Genomic DNA, 12,336 nt, shown 5'->3' with positions numbered 1-12,336 from the left:
GCTTTCACATATGAAGCCACTTGCACCTTTTCTAGAAGACGTGGGAAAATGTTGAGTGARTTTGGGAGCATTTTTCATCTTGTGAACTGACGAGTTCTGGGAATATGATTTGAACATAATAAGGTTCAGGAGAGGGAGTGCTGTAAGGACATTAAGATTCAATCCTTGCACAGGCCTCAGTGCTGGCTGTGCTCGCTATAGATGATGGTTTAAATTGCATCCCGTACCTTTAGCATCCGGCATCTGTCTCATAATTTCCTCTCTCTCTGCTTGTTCAGTAGCTGTAGTGACCCTGAATGACCCCTCTCTAGTGAATGTGGTTCTGCTGGCATCAAAGGTGGCAGTCACTCCACACTCCTTCTCTCGCTTCTGCTTTCGCTCCAGGCACGCTGCGAATGCGCAGCCCACGGCGTGACTCAACCTTTCCCCCTGCACAAGACAACATTGCATCACACACTGACTGCAACAGAAACATACATGTGCTTCACACGTCACAAAGTGAGAACCTAATTTAAACTTTAAAGAAATAATTGTCATTGTATTTTAGCCTTAAACCTGCTACATAAAAATTCCCAACTACTAATGCACAAGCCATGTTCAAGAAGGTGACCCAGGAACGAATGAGATCGTTGGATGATCTGTTTAGTTCAACTGCTCWAAGATGCCAGTGCGATAACGTGCCTGCACTGATCCCTTGCCTCTGGATACATCTGTGAACATGGAAATTCTCATGAAGCCATCTTAAGGTGTAAGTCCTGAGGACAGGTAAGTGCAATTCTTGGAGAAAGTTTACAGAGGGCTCAAGGAGACACTACCCCTGTGCAAGTGTGAAGTTAAAAGTACAGTGGTGACTACTCACACCTCTTATAGGCCCAGACCAAATGCACAAGTTAGAGTTAAGAGTGCCTTCTGAAAAGCACTTCCATTATTCACCAGGTCAAAAGAATCCACTACTCAGAAACTGTAAAAAGGAAATTCAAGTCAGAGAAAATCCAGCAACCCAGCTGCTACGCTGCTACAGTTGAACCAGAAGCACTATTGCTACCAGTAGCTGAACTCATCATAATCAGTAAGTGAATTGACCTGTTATTCACAGACAAAAACAAAAATGTTCCAGCTCTAACTTAAGTTTCACTGGGAAATTCTGACTTTAAAGAAAAAGGATAAATTATCAAGCACCATTGCTCTGAACATGMAGCTCTGTGGAGTTCACACAATGAATTTGCATGAGGTTTCAAGCACTCTGTATAATACAGGCAGGATTCAACAAAAAGCAGAGAGAGGAAACGGTCAGATCAGGGAGGTAAAAAACTTACCTAAGTCTACATAGCAAGAAACTGATTTTAAACCTACTCAAAACATTTTTATCACCCAGAAGCAAATAGAATGSTAATTTAATTCAGTTTTGCTCCATCTCTTAACATTCAGATGACTTTTCATTCAAGATAACATTCACATACAAGACACTGCATTCATAACCAGTCTGTATTTACTCACTATGATTTTATCCTGGAAAAACTGTCATTGCTGTTTTAGTTTTTGGCTGTAAACATTTTCAGAAGAGAAAATTTTCTGCCTATTCTTAGAAGAGCAGCTCCCTTGTGCTAGAGATTATCTGAGGCTGACTGCATTCCTTTTACACACAGGCTGAACACCATTTCTCTCCCTAAGAAGACATCACAGACGGATGGCAAATAATTCAGATACAGAGAAGTAGAATTAAAATAATTTTCAAGGGCTAAGTAATATCTCAGCTGGAGTCAAAACATACTGCAGTATTCCAAGTACTCAATTTTTCTGCCCTTGACTTCTAGCTAAGAGCTGGGAGAGCTGGATACACACCATATTAAACTTACCGTGTCCTTCACAGCCATAAAGCAGTGGCAGATCCAGCGTCTCGTTGTGCCATCTCGGCAGATGTATGAGAACGCCCGGTCAAAGTTCCTGTCTGGTGCGCAGAAAGAAACCTTCTCTATTGTCTGATCAACTATAAGATCCTAGAGGGAAAAATTCCCCCCACAATAAAAGAAATGTGAGGAAATACAGAAAAAAACTTGAAGTCATTTTCAGTAGTAACTGCACAAAAATGAGTTACACTACAAAGGGTGTAGTTGTACACTACAACCTGATGTGGCTGTAATTATGCATCATCAAAGTCACCATTTAAAATCTGATCCCAGTATGAAACAAAAAGAAGAAATTACATTCTCCACCAGCCATCTTTGGCAGAGGTGTGCCAAGGCACCACTTAGGAGTTCATTGGGTCCCCAAATTCCTATCTCTCCTCTAGGCTACAGAGGCACACATTTTATTTTTATAGCAGCTCCTTAGTCTTGCAACTGGAAAGTCTTCACTGCATTAAAACACTGGTTAAAATGCTGAAACTCAGCGGAGAGGTCTGCAAGTGTGAAAAGTTCTAGTAACTGCTACACAAAGAGCAAAAATTGATCTACTGGTCAGCTAAGCAGGGATGCAAAAGAGAAGCACCAGCACCAGTATCAAACACTCCCTATTTAATGCCATAGATGGAAGAAGTGTTTCTAAAAAGSAAATAGAACACTTTAAGACTATGCYGTCCTTAATAGTTGTTTTTTAAATTTTTTTTTCCAAATTATTTCATCTGGTTGTTGGCTAGTACTTGGCACCTCTRCTGATGTACTCAACCACCAGGAGGCAATAGTTTATTTTCTTTTTAAATCCTAGGCTTTTAATTACCTGCACAGTCTGCACAACTTATTAAAATTCAATTTGAAAATATTACATATATGCAGCAACATTTCTAAAAATAATACATGTATTATTCCTTTTAAATGAGGCAATCAGTAGACTGAATTCATTCRCATCAGTATGTTTGTACTAGAAACTGAATCCTTGACAGACAGYAACCTTAGCTCTGATGAACCATCCCACTACAACAGCCCTCAAGAAGTCYAACCACACGCAGATATTTGACAGGCAGTTGCACTCCAGAGGGACATGAATTAGCTCTGCCTGTCAGTGATGGCTTGGAGAAATCGTCTTTTAGGTTGACAAACTAAGTTAATTGATATGAATATTTAAAAAAAACTATTTCAAACTGATAAGAGTTAAAACTGTTCTCATAGCCACACCATCTTTTAAACTACTAGTGCACTTGTAGTGTAAGCCTAAAGTTCTTATTTCTAATTGCCTACATCTACATAAAACCAAGAATCACTTGCTCTTACTTGGACACAGGACCTTGGTGGTACACAATCTGCTAATTCATAATAAAAACAAGTAGTTTCACAATAAAAAAAAATATAAAACAATCTAGAATCATGCCACAAATGCATTTGTTTTCCACTTCAGACTAACACCTTAGATATTAGAATTAAAGATTATTAAATTTGATATATACAGTCATATTTAGTTTGAGTCTGAAGGTACAATCTCCTTATTTAATTTACTCTCTGCGTTGCATTTTTGGAAGCTCTTGTTCATTCAGATYCATTCCAGGATTTGGATTCACTTAAAATCATTTAAATTAATATATATATATATTATAATATATTGATTAATGTGAGTTTGCCTTTGTATTACTATTGCAACCTTCTGCAGTGGTGCAGAACAAAGTCAAGGGACTCTTCAAGTTCACTAACAATAGAACTTRTCAGGAAAACAAATGCTTGTTCCAGTAAATGCAAAAAAATATTCCAAGCTTATGCCTTGAGAGCAGAGTGAAATTAACAGGTGTACATATGTTTACAAAACAAGAAATTATGAAAGTAAATTACACATCTTAGACTCTTTCAAATACCAACATTTGCAGCAATATAAAGATTGGTGCCCATTTAAAGATGTAGCACATACATTATCATAGAGAGATTTAAAMCTTTTGCCCAGGGAAATCTAACCTTTGTTTTCTCATCTACAACTCTGAGTCCATCCGCYGAAACCCACAGGACTGCTTTGACGGCTTTCTTCCCGGACTTGAAGGAAAGAAAAAAAAGGAAAGAAAAAAACAAAAMAAAAMAGTTTTATGCCAACAGCTGRTTGCCACCCGCTTCCCCTCTCCAAGAACTATAACACTGAGTGTAGATGAAGTCCATGGTCAGTAGGGTGCCCAAAGCTCAATCCAAGTTGCAAAACATTAAGAGAACCAAGCCAAAGCCAGTATTTCAGAAACAGCACGTCGTGGGGATGGGGAGAGGGCACAGGACAGGTGAGGCAGAAATAAGGTGTACATCCACTGACAGYAAAGAATTCAAGACTGACCAAGTGGGTGAAGAATTCCACTAGAGTCAGAAGACACTCATTCATAAGGAGTTACACCACAGGTAGCTTCTTCAGCACAAGTTTAAACATAGGAAAATTCTTACCTGGTATTTCCACCAGCCCTACCCTCTGCCCCAATAGTCACATGGCAGAATCATGGCATCACCTTAAACCAGTGTTAAAAGCACCCCAAAATCATCAGTTACTGTGTACTTCATTAAGCTCGTAAGCTTAATGCTAGGATCAATCACTCAAACATGTTTCTGAATTTATTAAGTGCTGAATGTCTAATCTTGGGAGAGAGGTATAAAAATAGGATTCCTTAACCCTCTGGTGTGTATCTTGAAAAAGCAATGGTGTGTGGCAGGCAGACAAGCGGAGAGTGGTCTGGCTTTTATCCAAAACCTGACTGTGGGAACTTCCAGCTGCCACAAGCTGAAGCAAAGTAAAAGTGGAGAACACAGGAAGGCTTCAGGAGCCATTAAAACTACAGATTCTTTCTAGGCTGTTTACTTTTCAAGGGAAAGTTACAGAAAACAGTATAAACAAAATATTCTTCTGAAGCTAATTCAGTGAAAAGAAAATAGGTCAGCATAATTTTACAGAGAGCTACTACTAGAAAAAGAATCCCTTTTTTTTAGCATGTCATTAATTCACAAGCTCCCTGCTTTAGACAGTTATTAATATATTATCTCCAGGTGTTTTGAAGTACTGGGGTTTATAGTTTGTAGCTGCTAATGGCACCACCAGAAACCACTGCAGGGAGTCAAGAAAGCAACAACAGGGGGAAAAAAAAAGATGAAGGGGTATCAGCTACTGGCTTCAAGTCAGAACTGCAGCTATTTTATAAAATTTTCTAATAGTTCATTGCAGTTAGTTCATTGCAGTTCATTGCAATAGTTCATTCATTGTATATAATCTATATTTTTAGAGAAAGTAATGGAACAAGAATACATTTTGGCATTATCTACTGCATGTTCCAACTCTGCAGCACCGATTTTAACACTAAGAATGAAATATCCTGGAGTGAAAAGTCTCCAGTTRTATCATACTGGTTTCATTCTCAGAGAAAGCAGCAAGTGTGAAGAAAAAGGCKCTGGCAAAACTTCTGTTTGTTTTCTTGGGGAGGAACTATCTGTCCCAATTTTGGAAGCAGTAATGACATCCTGAGCATTTTCAAAAAGCTTGGTGAGAACAGAGAATGGCACTGACTTGCACAGAAGAGCATTTAAAGGAAAAAAGAGAGAAAATAAGCACAGCATGAAAGCAAGCTACAGAGAAGTGCTTGCAGAAGCAAGTTTCTAAATGACCATCCAGCCTGTTGGATACCCCAGAGAATGTTTAATTTAGATTCTGGAATGCCTACTGGAAAAGACTACAATTCACAACAGAAGATACACTTAAATTTACCATCATATGTGTTAGAAAATACTGTAATATTTAAAAGTCGCTTCTAATATTCTAATATTTTGTTTTAAAATGCAGTAAGTATAAATGCCCACAAAATATAGTCTGTATTTTCAATGCTCAGGAAGCTTTCACAGCCTGGGAGTCCCTATGAATTCCAAAATGAATGGTTTGTAGAGGTCTGTCTCCTTGAACTGTTTTAAAAAGCGTATCCATTTTTTAGAAGCCAAAAGTCTTAAAAGTCATTATTTCACGTAAATACAAGAAAATCAAGAGAAGATAATGCCTGCAGGTAACTTTGGTTTAGAATGCCATCATTAGATTAAGAGATGCACATCTTTTCCCAGCAAACAATAAAAATCTTGTCCCTGCAGAAACTGTGAACAGTTCCTGAAGTTTGTATTAAAGCCAAGTTTAACTGAGCTGGGTACTTCATAAAACAATGCTGATCTTCACAGAGCTACTCCTCACCCACTATTTTACCAAATGAGGATTTAGAAATAGCTAACACACGGAACTTCATGTTTCTCAGAATAAAATGAAAAGGCCAAAGTGCTTTCTAAGCACTCTTGTCCAACTGAAACAGTTAGGCTCCACATGCAAGATATCCAAAGATGGGCTTGCAACACTAAGAGAAAAAGAAAACTCACTTTCATCTCCCGATTCCTCCTTCTAGATTTCTTGTGGATGCAGTGCCTTGAAAGGGCTTATCCTTATAGTCTATACCCCAAACCCACTGCTGTAATTGCTGGACAATGAATGATTTTCACAGTTGGCTGAATTCTCAGCTTATCTATGCCTACCAGTGATGTATAAAGTAACATACTCCTCCAAATCAGTGTCTATTGGATATCCAAATCAAAGCACCACTCCACTGCAGGCAGGATACTGCCAAGTAAATGGTGATTACAAAGTAGATAAGAGCATTTGCCCTATTGGCACATACTGGACAAAGATCAGAGCAGCTGCCAGATACTGCATGGGAAGTGAATTCCAGTGCAGGATCACAGCTTGTGTAACAAACGCTGGGAGACAGAGGCAACTCCAAACAGAACTATTTAAAGCAAAGGGCCAATATCCACTGGAACAGGATGGTCTGAAATGCTGCTACCAAGGGACTCATCCAGACATCCAGATCAGTAGCTTGTCTTCATATTCTAGTGCTTTCAGATGACAGCACTGCCCAAGGAGAGCCACTGTGGCATCGACTCCCGGGAACCTCATTTGTCAGTGCTGAGTCAGCACCGATAGAAAGCTCAATGCTCAGCACTTCTGGGGACTCCAGATCGACATTCATTATCTGGACTAATTTCAGAGTGCTCAGATGTCTCCAGGAGGGCAGGTGGGCACYCATCCCAACATGCAATGACCTGAGGAAAAGCAAGTCCATGGCAGGTTGGGCACAATGGAAACCTCAGTGACAAACTGCCAATGCCCTACAAATGGGYATCCACCAAACAAAAAGTAGCTGCTTTGATACCTTACTATATTGTAAAGTAGAAAACAAAGTATTAAGGATGCCAGAGCAGAACTAAAGTTGCCCAATAATGAATTTTTTTAAATACTTCTATTTTGTTTCTAGTATTTCTGCCTATTTTATTTTATTCTGTCCTGGGACTTAGATGCAGCTCTAAGATGTGCCTGGAGTATGAGGTATATAAGAAAATGTTTCATTTCAGACTCTGTATAAAACACTGTGATAAAAACACATTATGTGGAAGCAAAACATGAGAAAGATCACCAAATCTGTACTACAAGTCATTACAACARAAAAGCTTTAGTTTTAAAAGGAGMTGCCTCATAAAAATGCAGCTGATTTGATATCTGCAAAAGCCTAACCTGGAGCTATTAACAGACATCTCATTTTTATTTAAAGTTGAAAAAAAACATTTTCAATACTAATCACTCGAACATTTCCAGACAAAAATCTATCACATTTACCTTCTACAATGAGAAAGATATGGACAGGGAAAGCAGCAAATGTGTCTAGACTGCCTTTCTKAAAGCTGCTAGTGTGTTTCAAGCAGCTCTGCACTTTGGAATATTATATTAATCCCAATGCAACACATTTGGGGAGAAATTATAGATGAGACAGCCAAAAGATATTAGAGTTATTAGCATTTCTCAATTATTAATAAGAGAACAGCTGTCCCTTTTTCTGCAGATTTCCCAAGATGTGGGCTCCTGTGTTGTAGGCCAAAGCTGCAATAAAGGTACTGCCATACTGGTGCTGTGGGGATATCTAAACACTGTGGATTTAAGTGGTTTCAGTACTAATTAATAAAATTCACAGGCTGAAGTAGAAGTAGGTCCTTCTTTGTCAAAATACTATAATATAAGAGCAAGGACATCCAAAATGCTGTGGTAAAGTACTAGACTTCATTAAAAATCAACCRAGATGTAATAGGGAAGATGGCATGTTTAATAATTTAAAAAGTCAAAGAAAGATTTTTACCTAAGTGCTATGCAAATACCTTTCCTTTTACATCAGTGCTTTCTTATGTACCCTAATGTAAGTTAGTACAACACACAGAGTGAAGATTAACGTATCGAATCAGGTTGGGGGGTGCTTTCTGTTTGCTTTCAGTTTGGTATTTTGGTTATTTGGATTCCAGCTCTAAGATTTGGTTTGTGCACAGGACTGTTCTCATTAATCTGATAGATGTGCCATCTATTGTATTTTAGCCCGTCATTATCTCTACACTTTGGATGTGTGCTTTCCCAGATCACGGGAAGAAACCTGAACTGGAGAAGCAGATGTCCCTGTGTGACATGCATCACTGGTTGAGTGAATGGTGAAAAAGAATCAGCTACTTACACCCCAAGCAAAGCTAAAACCAATCATGACCTGAGAACAATCTGCTTCAAAAAACTTCGGCACATTACAAACCTATTAGTTTCTATTTAAGCAAAGTTTCATTTTATAACAAGATACTTCAGAAGCCATAATCTTAGATTAATCTCCATAGGAAAGCTGGATTAAAATGTTTTACAGGAATTTTAAACACAGAGGTAGGAAACAGATGAGAGGTAAAAGAGAGAGCTGTCTTTCTGCCTTGCAGAAATGTAGACAACAGAAATAAAATCACCTAGCCACCAGCACAGGACAAAGAGTTGCTTCCCTTTTTATCTAAGACATTGTCCTTGTGAAAACAAGAACAATGTCAGAAATTGTAGAATGAGTTGAAATTAGGAAAACATAGTAGGTAATTGCCTGATCTCATCTTCATATAGCTTTGAGTTAGGACTGTGCTCAAAAAGGAAAGGTTCAAGAGATGGCACACCGCTTTCACTCAGTGCTAACATTTGGGGACCAACTCGTGCCGCCAGGCAGCTGAGCAGAAAGCATTTACAAGGCACAGACCTCAACTGTTCCGTAGATATTTCCCCAGGTGATGTAGGTTGGCACAAGTTTAAGGGTTAAAAAAGAAAAATTTATTTTTTTCAGGAACAACAAATCACTCAGAACACTGGATTTCTGATACAGTCCAGAGATATTTAAGTTTCTGTTTCAGGTTACTTTTGAAACCACATTCTCTGTTTGATCAAAATATTCCCAAGYCTGTTTTAGAAGCAAATATTCTGAAATGTATTAAGGAACTCTCAACACCCTGATTTTATGGCAGTGCTATACCAGGGATGTAACTCCTTATAGTGCAAGCACAAACAAGGCATTAAACTTACTTTTCCAAAGAAGCCTTTGAAGAACTTCCTTTCCTGGAGGAACAGGGGGGACAAGTCGAGCGCTATTACTGTAGGTAGCTAAAATGTCCCAGGGTTTTCAAACCAACAAGCACACACAAGAATAGGGTTTGGAGGGAAAGGAAGGGGTTTTTAGAGTTATCCATGAGAAGGTGCGACAGGCAAATGTGAAAATAATCCCATGAAAATGCAGATCAAAGGGCACACACACAATTCTAATAAGCTACTGCCCTGAAATTGGTGGAAAGAAGAAAACCTCAGCCCCAATTTCATGCAAAGTGGTTACTTTATTTTCACTCTCCCTTGTTTAGTCCCTTTTGGTTAGGTTATAAACCAAACTTGGCAGCAGACATGGTGGTTAAACAAGTAAAATACTGCATAGGCTCTTGTGAAATGCAAAGTTCTAACTCCGAATTGCGGTTAAGTTTGCTCTGTATTGATCACTCTTCCCCAAAGCAAATGTTCTGTATGTTGGAGAAGCATGTATGGCTGATATAAGGGGTAAATACTGCAGAGGTAAATACTGCTTCATTTTATTCCATTTGTTTGTTGCTCTGGTTTACATGCTACTCTTCACATCTTACGTGGTCTTCTCTGAAAGTAAGGAAATTCATCTTACCTTGTGGTAAAACTAAAATACAAATGAGACTCCTTTCTCTAAAGCCTTCCAAGGCTTTATGCAATATTARCACAAATACTAGTTATTCATTCTACAACTCTGAATTGATAGGTTGAGCAGCYTTTAAAATCAGCTCAGGCAGGCAGAGACAGGTAGGCAAAGATACCAAAGGAAGAACTACAACTTCCAAATTTCTTCAAAAAGAAAAATGCGATTATACTGATTGCCCAATCCACATTAAGCAAAAGCTGGCACACAGTTTTAAGCATATTTGCATGCAGTTTAGTTTCCTAGCTTTATTTGGTTACCAGACTGTGGAAAGTAAACTAAAAGACAGAACACTTCACCAGACCTGGTGCTCTGCGAGCACAGCCACATGCTGCTCTGTTGGAGGGAAGCTGATGTGAAGCATAGAGCTGTTCCTGCCATCTTTCCAAATTGYTTCATTTGTAAGAAAGCTCTGCTATAGCAGTAATGAGGAGGTGGTGGAGAACTGCAGAAGAGACAGGGAGTGTCTCTGTGACATCCCCTGACCTCACATTTACACTGTGCAATTCCAACCTGTTCATCACTGATACTAGTATATTAAAAGTATTACCACAAATATCCTGAGGCAGTGTCTGAAGAATTTATTGATAAACAAGGTTATATTTAAAYCAAAGCTATGGTTCTGACGCAAGCCAACAAAAGCCAGGAAACACAAAGTTAAGGAGGGAATGTCAACCTCAACTCTGCATTTCCTGGTCTGCTGGTGTGTCCCTCTCTGCCCAACATCCTTCCAAAGAACATTTTACCAAGTATCTGTAACATATTTATGTCAAATCAGACACTTCATAAAGAACATCTCCAAGCTCAGTCAGCTGAAAAGCTTAAGRATTTTTGGAGGCAGGAACGGTTATGTATTTGGGCAGGATATGCTGAACACTAGGAGAGGAACWAATGGATTAATCACAATGTAGTGTACATAATGAGAAGGGGTTGGATGCTGCTGCCAAGTTGAGCAATGACTATTGCATTACACTAAATAATAGCTTTTTAAAGATAGCAAAAGCTAAAGAGATTCACCAGAAGCCACCTCATTTTTAGGTGATGGTTAATTTTGCTCTCAGAAAAACGCTTGTTAAACAAGATTATTTTTTTAAATAAACTAGACAAGGTTAATGGAAAAGGCGTCATGCAGAATGGGTTTTAAACAACACTAAGTTAATGTAGTTTAGAGATAACTAATGCATTTTTAAAAATATTAAATTATGTCTCTTTACCTGCTAAAACAAGAACATAYATTAAAACAAATGCATAATTTAAAACAAAAAGTGGCAAGTTAGAAACCAATACTACAAGCTAAAGCTGATTTWAAATCAAAATATGACATGAGAGAGTCACATTTTCATCTTTATATTATGTTCCCACACCTGAGTCAAATACACATAACACAGCCCTTAAAGTTGCTTTCCAGTTGGCACTAAATATTCTGAATTCAGTGAAATGGCTCTGAAGAAACAATTTAGAGCYTCATGTCCATCTACAAGAATCTTATCAGATATTAAATGTTTACAAAGTTAGCAACATATCTCTACTAAGGGAATAATGCAAGCTATGTTGGTAATATTCTATTAAGGAAAAACACAAGTTCTGTTGATAATATAAACCCATGTTAATAACAGACTAATAGCTGAATAAATGGGTTTCTATCTATTAATGAGACTGTGATGCCATTTCATCAGACAGAAAATTACAGCATTATTGGTATGCAGTTTCAGAGCTATAAAACTGTAACAACTGTAGAATATAGGRTGGATGAGGGATTCTTGCACTAAAAGTGGCTTCTTGTACTCAGTTGYCAATTAATGTCTGAATAAAATGGTCACCATCAATTGTTTGTAAGTTCTGCAAGATGCAATGCTCAAAAGCAGTTATACTACATTAAAGGAGCAGGTAATAAAAAAAATCCCTAAAAGGTTATTCCCCACAATAAAGAGTCAGAGATATTTGTTTGCATCTTTCCTTTCAAAAAGCAAACAGTAATTAAACTATTTCTAAAGTCAGGATTAACACTGTTCTATAGTCTTCTTAGCAAATTCCACAAAATGTTTAAAAATCCAGCAGTCAGTCCTAAAAAAAAAACAGTCTTCAGTTCCTGAAATGAATTGCCAACTGTAGTACAGCAAGAATTGAGAGGCAAAAATAAATCTATTAAAACAAGACAGACAGAACTTAGATTTTGGAGGCTACAGGATACAAATATTTCAACAATTCTGTCTACTTTTTATTGGCTGGATTTATAAAACCTACATCTTACCTGCAGAGAATAAAGTTTAAAATAGACCACATACACTTCAATGTCATTTAACCACATTCAAAGTGAAGTCCAA

The 12,336-nt window shown here is 38.0% G+C and overlaps 1 protein-coding gene across 14 annotated transcripts in view; it reads right to left on the bottom strand.

The window, feature by feature from the left end:
• The window catches only part of NUMB (NUMB endocytic adaptor protein), a 92,064-nt gene that overhangs the window by 8,077 nt on the left and 71,651 nt on the right, over window positions 1-12,336 (bottom strand). For 8 of the 14 annotated variants that reach the window (XM_057366401.1, XM_057366465.1, XM_057366512.1 and 5 more), the window contains 4 exons: window positions 9,328-9,405; window positions 3,876-3,950; window positions 1,857-1,997; window positions 228-429 (listed from right to left, as the gene is read on the bottom strand). In XM_057366401.1, the coding sequence (XP_057222384.1) occupies window positions 228-429; window positions 1,857-1,997; window positions 3,876-3,950; window positions 9,328-9,405 (496 nt within the window). The remainder of the gene's footprint in view (window positions 1-227; window positions 430-1,856; window positions 1,998-3,875; window positions 3,951-9,327; window positions 9,406-12,336) is intronic. The other 6 variants (XM_057366451.1, XM_057366492.1, XM_057366459.1 and 3 more) reach the window with 2 other exon arrangements.

Source organism: Malurus melanocephalus, unplaced genomic scaffold (genome assembly GCF_030028575.1).
Source record: "Malurus melanocephalus ecotype Western Australia unplaced genomic scaffold, MMel_1.1 scaffold_2, whole genome shotgun sequence".
In the NCBI taxonomy this organism is placed as follows: Eukaryota; Metazoa; Chordata; class Aves; order Passeriformes; family Maluridae; genus Malurus; species Malurus melanocephalus.
The sequence above is the reverse complement of the archived record's forward strand: the minus strand, read 5'-3'. Positions and strand labels throughout refer to the sequence as shown.